Source organism: Propithecus coquereli, unplaced genomic scaffold (genome assembly GCF_000956105.1).
Source record: "Propithecus coquereli isolate 6110/MARCELLA unplaced genomic scaffold, Pcoq_1.0 Scaffold241, whole genome shotgun sequence".
NCBI lineage: Eukaryota > Metazoa > Chordata > Mammalia > Primates > Indriidae > Propithecus > Propithecus coquereli.
In genome coordinates, this window is record NW_012147964.1 from 3,741,968 (window position 1) to 3,750,800 (window position 8,833).

An 8,833-nucleotide genomic window follows, 5' to 3' on the forward strand; every position below is an offset into this window, starting at 1 on the left:
TTGAGCCTTCAGATGAGGCTGCCCCAGCCAATGTCTACCTGCAACCTCACTGGAGACCTTGAGCCAGAACCACCCGGATAAATCACTCCCAAATCTTTCACCCACAGAAACTGTGAGAAGATAAATATGAGTCGTTTTAATTGCTAAATCTGGGGACAATTTGTTACGCAGCAACCAGTCACTAATACACAGGACTCCAGGCCCCAGAACCTTTCTGTCCGGTTCTCTGTTTTCCTTCCCAATAGCCACACGCTCTACTCTTGGCGGCCCATTCTGTTCCCATCTCTCCCTTCTCCTGTTTAGTGCCTCACACACCCTCCTGTCTGCCACGAGTCTTCTCTTTGGGTTTAGTGGCCGGTGTGGTCTAGTTGGTTAAAACCGTGGTTCAGCCTCTCAAAGGGGGAGCATGGCCTTGAGGTTCCTTTTTTCCCAGGCAGGGTCAACTTCAATGAAGCCCAAAGGTTCACCTCAGTTCCATCCCTGAGCTTCTAAATTTCTTCTCCTTGATCTCAGGTCTCTAGCTGTCTTGCCCACCAGCCGATGTCGTTCTTTCCTTTCCCCTAACGCGAGATGATCGCGGTTTTCAGACACTCCCGTCCCATTCGGCCGCCTCTCTTTGGTCCCCCGGCAGCCAAAGCCCGTCTGTGGAACAGGCAGCCCTTGTTTCTCCCTGTCCCCTCTCCTCGGGCCCAAATCGAGCCGGAAAAACCTCCCCCTCCTCCGTGGCCCCAAGTTCATGAAATAAATCACTCAGCGAGCCTACAGGAAATTTAATAACCTTGGTCTTTTTTTTTTTCTTTTTGTCTATGGACTTTTTGTTGGGTTTTCATGGGAAGAGGTGTTTGTGAGGAAACTATCTGTGGCAATGATATCTCATGTTCTTTCGGCTTTACAATGCGCACAGAGGAAAGAGGAGTCGGCGACCGCGTGGGAGGGAAGACACCGATGAACGTGAGAGATACCAAGGAAAACAGATAAAAACGTGTAGATTAAAAAAATTAGTAAACGTCCAATCACTATGACTTCTATCATGGAAAATGAATGCGGCTCCTAAACGCAACACGGGAGACCAGGCCGGACGGTAGAACAGAAAGGTTCGCGGGGGAAACGGGGAGGTCGGGTAAAGTCCGCTAAGACAGTTGTGCCCACGGCCAGTCCTCAGCGCTCATCTCTGTCCTACGGGTGGCGTGAGATGTTAACATCTGGGGACTGTCTCTACTGTCTTCGAGACTAAAATTATTCTGAAAACTTTTTATTTTTAATGAATAAAGGTAACATGGCCGGGAACAGTGGCTCACGCCTGTGATCCCAGCACTCTGGGAGGCCGAGATGGGAGGATCGCTTGAGCTCAGGAGTTCGAGACCAGCCTGAACAAGAGCGAGACCCCGTCTCTACTAAAAATAGAAAAATTAGCCAGGCGTGGTGGCGCCTGTAGTCCGAGCTACTCGGGAGGCTGAGGCAGGAGGATCGCTTGAGCCCAGGAGTTGGAGGCTATAGTGAGCTGTGATGACGCCTCTGCACTCCAGCCTAGATGACAGAGTGAGACCCTGTCTCAATAAATAAATAATGAAAGAAAGAAAGGTAACATGTAAAAAAACAACAAACGGGGCCTCGTGCAGGTATCCACCGATCACCCAGAATCTGTTGTCCTCTGTGTTCATTTCAGAGCCACGTGTGTGAACATAAGTGGCTGGGGACAGCCTGCAGGGCAAGGCACAAGCTGGCATCCATGCGATGTGCTTGTGCCAACGCAGAAGCAGCAAGTCGATGCCTCAGATGTGGACGGGCTCACAGGCCTCAGGTAGTTCGTCCAGCCCTCCCGGTCAGCCCAGCAGGTGGTGGGTGGGGTCCGGCATGAGTTTACCCATTTTACAGATGAGGAAACTGGGGCTTGGAGAAGCCATCTCCTCTCCCTCTTAGATGCGCGGGACACACACAGAGTAATTCCGAGATCCTCCCATAGGCTGGGTGGCTTCTCTGTTATGAGACCAGCCCTGCCCTCCAGGTGGGGCAGGTGAGGCTAGAGGGCTGGGGGAGGAGGGGCGCCAAGAGCCCTAGACCCTGCCCTGGGGTGGGAAGGAGGGAGGCATCCACGCCCGGGGTCAGGTCCTGCCTCCCCAAGCACCAGGCACAGCGTCCTGCGACAGCCTCGCACAGAATCACACGCCCTCGCTCCCACGCAGCCACCAGCCTCCCTGCCGTGTGTCTGTCCTTCCTTGGCCTTCGTGGGAAAGAGCAGAAACCCAGATCCACGCACTCAGGCGCTGCTGCGGCAGCTTCCCAACTTCTCCGGCGTCAGCGCGACTGCTGCGGCAGGACCGTCAGAGAAATACCCGCCTCTGCCGGCTCGTTCTGCCTCCAAAGCCCTTCACCAGTGGCTGTGACAACGGGATTCGCATTCTGACGCCCAGGCTTTCCAGAAAGCCCGCGCACAGCGGCCTTGATGAAAGGCCACACCAACCTCATTTCCCCAAGAGCTCTCTGAGCTCCGTGTTTTACACCCTAAACATTCAGATTCCTCAAAGAGGACTTTGGACAATTGTCACACAAGTGCCCATTAAGGACAGGACTCCAGGTGCGCTGCACGGTCCGCTGGCTCAGATCCACACGCTGTCCTCGGAGGAGCGCAAACATGTCCACTGTCTTTGGCGGGGACAAGAGGGGTCGTGCGAAGCAGGAAGGGGGAGTTCACACGCACGACCTCACACGGCCATCCCCGAATCACGCACGGTCTCACAGTGCAGCCGCACACACGCTGCGACACAACCACACGCACCTTGCACACGACAGACACACAACCGTACACAACCCCACACACGCAGTCACACGCTCGTATCCACAATCACAACTACGTACAATCGCACACAACCACATACAGAGTGTGCAATCGCACACACAAGCACAATGACGCCGTCATACACAGCCACGCGCGGCCACACACAGCCCGCCCGGTGTGCGGCACCAGCAAGACAGATCTGCGGGGAGGCGGCCACCTCACACCACCTCCCTGGGCTCCCACGGGCCTCATGATGTCGGAGCCTCAAGGCAGCTGCTCACAGGGGCGGGGATGGCAGCTTGGTCTCCACGGGAGCTGGGGTCCCCAGCCAGCAGAGGACCCTCAGGACGCACCACTGAGGAGGCGCTGACAACCCGCAGAGCCCTGCCTGGCTTTCCTGCCGCTGTTAATCCAAGTCATGAGAGCCCCCCAGCAGGTGCCACCTCAGCCCCAGTGTCAGGCCCTCTGACCTCACCCTCTTCAAATTGTCGCCCCCCCCCAAAAAAGTCCTCAACTTGTGTTTACTCACAAGCAACGCGGAGGGCAAGACCTCCCGGCAGGAGGGACACGCTGGGGAGGGAGGGGAGGGTTCTTGGGGGTGCTCCCTCCTGGGTCCTACCGAGTCTCCTCCCCCCGATTCCTGCCGCGCCGCCCCCAGGAGGCTCCAGGCTGAGCTCTGGACTTGCTTTTAGCCAAGTGCACAGGTAGAAAAGAGTGGAAGGGTGTGGATGGGCAGGGGAACCCCTCTGGGTGCTCCAGCCGCGTCCACATATGCTGGCTGCGTCCACACAACCTGGCAGCATGTCTATACAGCCCCGGCCCCGGGTCTCCGAGAACTGAAGCGCAGGGCATGGGGCGCCCCCGACTCACCTGGCTCCCGGCAGGCAAGGAAGCTGCACCGCGGATCCTGCCGGAACGACCGGGAGCCACAACCGCGCGGGGGCGGGGAGGGGAGGGGCGTGGCGGGGGCGCTCTCCCCTCCCCCTTCCTTCCCCTTCTCCTCCCCTTCTCCCTATGCCCTGCCTCACCGCACCCAGCTGAGCCCCTGCCTTGCCCTGGCCCCACCAGGGTCCCCTACCCCTGACCCCGATCCGACCCCCACCCCCTACCCCATGGGAGGGGCCCAGGGCGGGGATGGGCGGGGCTGGAGCCTGGGGGAGGAGCTGGCTGGTCTACAGGAGTCCTCATGTCTCTGGAAGACCCACTTTCCTCCATGGAAAGGAGGGATCCGTGGGAGTCGAGTGGCTCTCGGAGTCCCCGACACAGTGATGGTGCAGGACACACACAAACCCATGCATCTGCTGCCCACATTCCTACTGACCCAGGCCCTTGCCAGCGAGGCCAAGACCGCACCTTGCCCCACAGCTGCTTGCTAAGAAGGTGTTTACGTTTCTTATTTTTTTTAGCGACGGGGTCTCGCTATATTGCCCAGGCTGGTCTCCAACTCCCAACTCCCAGGCACAAGTGATCCTCCCGCCTCGGCGTCCCAAGTGCTGGGACTATGTGTGCGCCAGAAGGGCCTTAACATTTCTAAAGTGTTGAAAAATATCGAAAGACGACTATTTTGAGACATGCGAAAATGCTATAAAATTCCAATTTGGGTATCCACCGATACGCGTATGGTGGCCACAGCCACGCCCACTTTCACACGTGGTCTGTGATGCTTTCCAGCGACAAGGGCAGAACTGAGAAGCATGATGGGGACTGCGTGGTCCGTGAAGCCTGAAGCCCGGGGACAAGTAGCCTGATCTGCCCATGGTGGGGACCAGCCCCCTGCGGCAAAGCTGAGAACCCCCCACACCCCGGCTGCTGCGTCCACACCGCATGCCCCACGCCACGGAGGAAGGAGAGGCCGAGCCAAGGGTACCAAAAGCTGTGTTTAATTATGAGACTCAAACGGAAGCCAGGCAACACGTACAACGGAAACTCGAAGAAGAAAACTGCCTCCGATTCCTCGACATTGGCCACACAACCGACATTAGAGAGAAAAACCTCCACTCTCAGCCCCACGTACGAAATGGCTTAAATTAAGGCGCAGTCCGACGGGCACGGGCAGGTCACCAGGCCCCCAGGCCGTCCTCGCAGCGGCCATGGGGGGAGGTCCACGCACGCCTGTTCCAGTTCGCCCAGTGCTTTTTAAGAAACACAGAAAAGAGACGTTAACCTTTTGCTTTTTTTGAGGAAAAACCCATCATTTTTCCCTGGAAAGATGGGACTGAAGTCTCTGGTGCTGGTATTTTCCTGCATGGATCCCGGCTTGCCCGGGATGCCTCCGTCTGGAACGGCGGGACCGCGGCGCCGGGCTGTCCCGCGTCGGTGGGGTCCCTGCCGTCGTTTTACATAGACAGAAACCCCCTCTGGACTCCGGTCTGGAGGCTTCGTGGGCAGGGAGGGCGGCACGAGGGCGCTGGGGTCCTGGCGCCTGCGCAGGGGGCTGCGGGGATGCTGCTCCGCAAGTGACCACACGTGGCGACAGGGAAGGGCGCCGGGGCCTGGTGGCCGGCTGTGCCTCGGTTGGTCCCACCACGGGCACCTGTGCCGTGGGCGCCAGAGAACCCCGTCGGTGAGGTAGAAGACCCAGCGCCAGCTCCAGGATGTGCCGGCACATTCTGGGGACCCCTGCTGTTGAGATGAAAAGCTGCTGGCTGCCTGCTTGCTGCAGGGGCTGGGCGGGCGGGTGCCAGCACGGGAGGGTGGGGAAGCTGCTTGCAGAGGCCGGGACGCGGGGACAACCAGAGCGAAACGAAGGCGTGGAAGACAAAGTTGAGTGCCGTGCGCGGCCAGGCCCCTCCCCGGCTCCAGGGAGCCCACGGCCGCCCATCAGAAGGGCAGCCTGAGACTCACACCCCGCGCGGCGACGCTACCGGAGCCAGAAGTCGTGACTATTAAAACCGGGAGAAGCGCGCGCAGCGCCTCTGGGATGGGAAGGAGCAGCCTGTCCACTTCCTGAGGCCCGTCGGCGACCCCCAAGCCTCACTGGCCGTCCCAGCCCCGAGTCTGCAATCCAGCGGCGGGAACCTCGGGTCTCAGGCCTGCGCCAGTGGGTGTGAGAGGGAATCTGCGCGGGCCGTGGCCAGAGGGAAAGTGGCGCCTTTGGGCGCAGAAGCAGCTCCTCCCCCACCAAGAGCAGGGCGTCGTGGGAGCAGCGCCCCGGGAAGCGGCAGGGAAGCACCAGATGTGGACGCGCCTGTGGCCTGCCTGGCCGGCCGTCGGCCACCACAGAGGGACGGGGAAGGCGGGGCGAGTGAGACCCCACTGCCCGGGGCTTGCAGCAGCCATGTTAGCGGGGTGTAGGGCGTGAGGGGCTGGCGAGGACCTCACGAGGCTGTGAGCACCATGGGGCGGGGCGGGGCGGCCGAGCGGGTGCAGTCCGCGGGCATCTCGCGCCTGTCCTCGTCCTGCGGGCGCAGTGGGCGAGTCCTGCTCCCTCTCCCCTAGGCCAAGGCGCGGGGCCGGGCCTCTGGGTCAGGCAGGGCCAGGTCCCGGCCCGCGGGTTCAGGGGTGCTGCCGGCCGGGCTCCCGGGCTCCTGGGCGGGGGCTGTGGCCCCCGTCTCCTCGGACGAGGCCGGTTCCCGGGGCTGCTCGATGGCCGGTGGGGGAGACTTGGCCGGTTCTTCTCCAGGAGGCTGCGGGGATGGGGACAGGGGCGCGTCCGAGTCCTTGGGAGGCTGCGGGCTGTCGGCAGGGGCTGGGGCCCAGGGAGGCTGAGGTAGGTCTTTCTGCAAGAGAAGGGACGCCGGTGAGGGAGCAGCAGGACACCCGACAGCCACAGCCCCTGATGGGGCAGAACGAGCCACTGTCCCCAAAGGGCCTGGACCCAGGCTCGGGGCAAGCAGCAAGGCGCCCCAGGGAGAGAGGCGGCGCCCTGGCCACGGCGCTAAGGAGGGAAGTCTGAGGTCTCCCGAGGCCGGGAGCCGACATGGCCCCGTGGCCGTGAAGAAAGCTCAGACTCCAACGCCCCTCAGTGCTCAGGGGCCTGGCCTGCCCCTCCTCCCTCTGGTCCCCCAGCTTCTCCCAAACCTTCTAGAACTGACCCCTCACTCTTGTGGCCCAGGCAACACCCACCGGAAAGGAGACCCTGGCCTCGGTGGCCAGTGAGGGCCAGAGGCCCAACTCCAGCGCCTGCCAGCTCCAGCGTGACACCGGGGTCTCTGCCCGCCCCACGCTCTCCCACCCACACAGGAGGGACTGGCTTCGCCCCCGCGTGACCAGCACCGCTGAGAACGAGGCGTTTCCCACGGAGGGAACTTCATTCACGGGACCATTTGTCCAGATGCCAGAGGGTCCGAGCAGGCCCCTGGTCCTGCCGCAGCTGTTCCCAGTGTCCAGGGGCAGCTGGGCGTTGGGGGGGGGGTGTGCCATCGTCCCTGTTAGGTTAATGCTCTCTCAGGTAGGAAGGGGCCCACCCTTTCCCTCCTGGGTTTTAAAAACCAAAAGCCACACACGGCCCTGAGCCCCTCCCTGCGGCGGTGCATTTCACTCCCAGACACCCCGGCACAGAAACACAGTTCCCACACGTGAAGGCCAGGCCAGGGCCACCCTCCAAACTCAAGGTGCTGCATTCACAATGGCAGGCACAGAGGGGCCTCGAGTCCACGCAGGAGGGCGTCACTGTGCTCGGGGAGCAGCCTTAGGTGAGCAAACCCACACCCGACAGGCCGCGTGCACCCTCGGGTCACCCCCAGCGCGGGAGCCACGTGCAGTCGGCGCCCAAAGCAAAACCTTCCAGGCATGGGGGCCCCGACCCTGGAACCCGCCAGGTGCGGGGCTTAGTTAAATACTAGGAGATCTTACTCAACTTTAACCCTAGTTAGGGCTTATTAGTTATTATTTCTCGCAGTCATAGCAAACTGGTATTCACCGCAAAGCCGCTGCCCGTCCAGAACACGCCCAGCTCCCGGCGCCACAGCGCCACGGCGAAGCTTGTCACCAGTGTGCAGGGCACCAGGTAGAGCAGGGCGGGCTGGCCACGCTGCATGAGGGCCAGGGCCATGAACGTCACCAGGAGGCCGATGCCGTAGGCTGGAGGGAGAGAGGGGTGTCACCTCGGCCGGCTGGGGCCACAGGAATGCCCTGAGCTGGCGGGGAGGAACCAACCGCGGAGGATGGAGGGGACTAGGGGTGGGAGAGGCAGGTGGTGGGGTCACACATGTCCCCAGGCACACAGATCCTTCCGGCACCTCCAGGGACACATGCCTACCCCACCCCCGCCTCAGCGGGTGAGAGGGGTCGGGGGTCAGGGAGGTGAAAAAAGGGACGAAGAGAGGGCATGGTGTGAGGAAGGGGACAGGGAGGAGGTGGCTCTGGGGCAGCAGCCGCAGTGGCAGGAAGAGTCTGGATCTCAGAAGAGGCCAGGGAAGGAGCCAGGAGCTGGGCCAAGGAGCTGGGTTTATGCATCTTTGGTCAGAAAAACAGTATCACGGAAACACAGCTACGTAGCTAGAAAACCCAACCTCTGGCCACAGAAAAGGATGCCCCTGTTCTTGGTCACAGAAAAGGAAAGACCCAGGGAAGCATTTAGGGGAACAGGGGCGTGGTGCCCGCAAGCTGCTCTCACAGGCCAGAAGGATGCTGCGACTTGTGTGTGTGCACAAGGCCACACACGTGCGCACGACCGGCGTCCCCGGACCCCTCGGGTACCGAACTCCACAGATGCCCAAGTCCCTGACACGAGTGGCACAGGGTTTGCACGTAACCTGCGCACATCCTCCCGTGTGCTGTGGTCACCGCTGGGTTTCCCGTAAGAGCTAAAGCGATGCCAGCGCTGTGTGAACAGCTGCTACACTGACCAGGGCGTGATGACGAGAAAACAGATCTGTCCGTGCTCACATGGGGACATTCGGACCCCAATTTTTTTCCTGCGTATTTTGATCCACGTTTGGTTGACTTGTGGATGCAGAGGGCGGACTGTACACAAGTCCCCACGAAGTTGGTGAGACTCTACTACGTGAAATGTGAAGAAATGTTAACAGTCAATACATCTGAGAGCGAGACATATGGAGATTCTTTGTACTAACCTTGCATCAATTTGAAATTATTTCAAAATTTTAAGTGACA

The 8,833-nt window shown here is 60.5% G+C and overlaps 1 protein-coding gene across 1 annotated transcript; it reads right to left on the reverse strand.

Moving 5' to 3' along the window:
• Positions 1-6,125: 6,125 nt before the first annotated feature.
• On the reverse strand, positions 6,126-7,789 carry LOC105811896 (signal peptide peptidase-like 2B). Its single transcript, XM_012646185.1, has 2 exons — positions 7,638-7,789; positions 6,126-6,495 (listed from the first exon to the last, which is right to left on the reverse strand). The coding sequence occupies exons 1-2, from the start codon at positions 7,767-7,769 to the stop codon at positions 6,211-6,213; spliced, it is 417 nt and encodes a 138-aa protein (XP_012501639.1). The 5' UTR covers positions 7,770-7,789; the 3' UTR covers positions 6,126-6,210.
• Positions 7,790-8,833: the final 1,044 nt, after the last annotated feature.

Bases quoted from the DNA above. Each gene is read 5' to 3' on its own strand.
- LOC105811896 (XM_012646185.1), bottom strand. From the start codon at position 7,769: ATGGCCCTGGCCCTCATGCAGCGTGGCCAGCCCGCCCTGCTCTACCTG. The intron at 6,496-7,637 runs GTGAATACCAGT...CTTCTCTTGCAG, and splicing joins GGACGGGCAGCGGCTTTGCG to AAAGACCTACCTCAGCCTCC.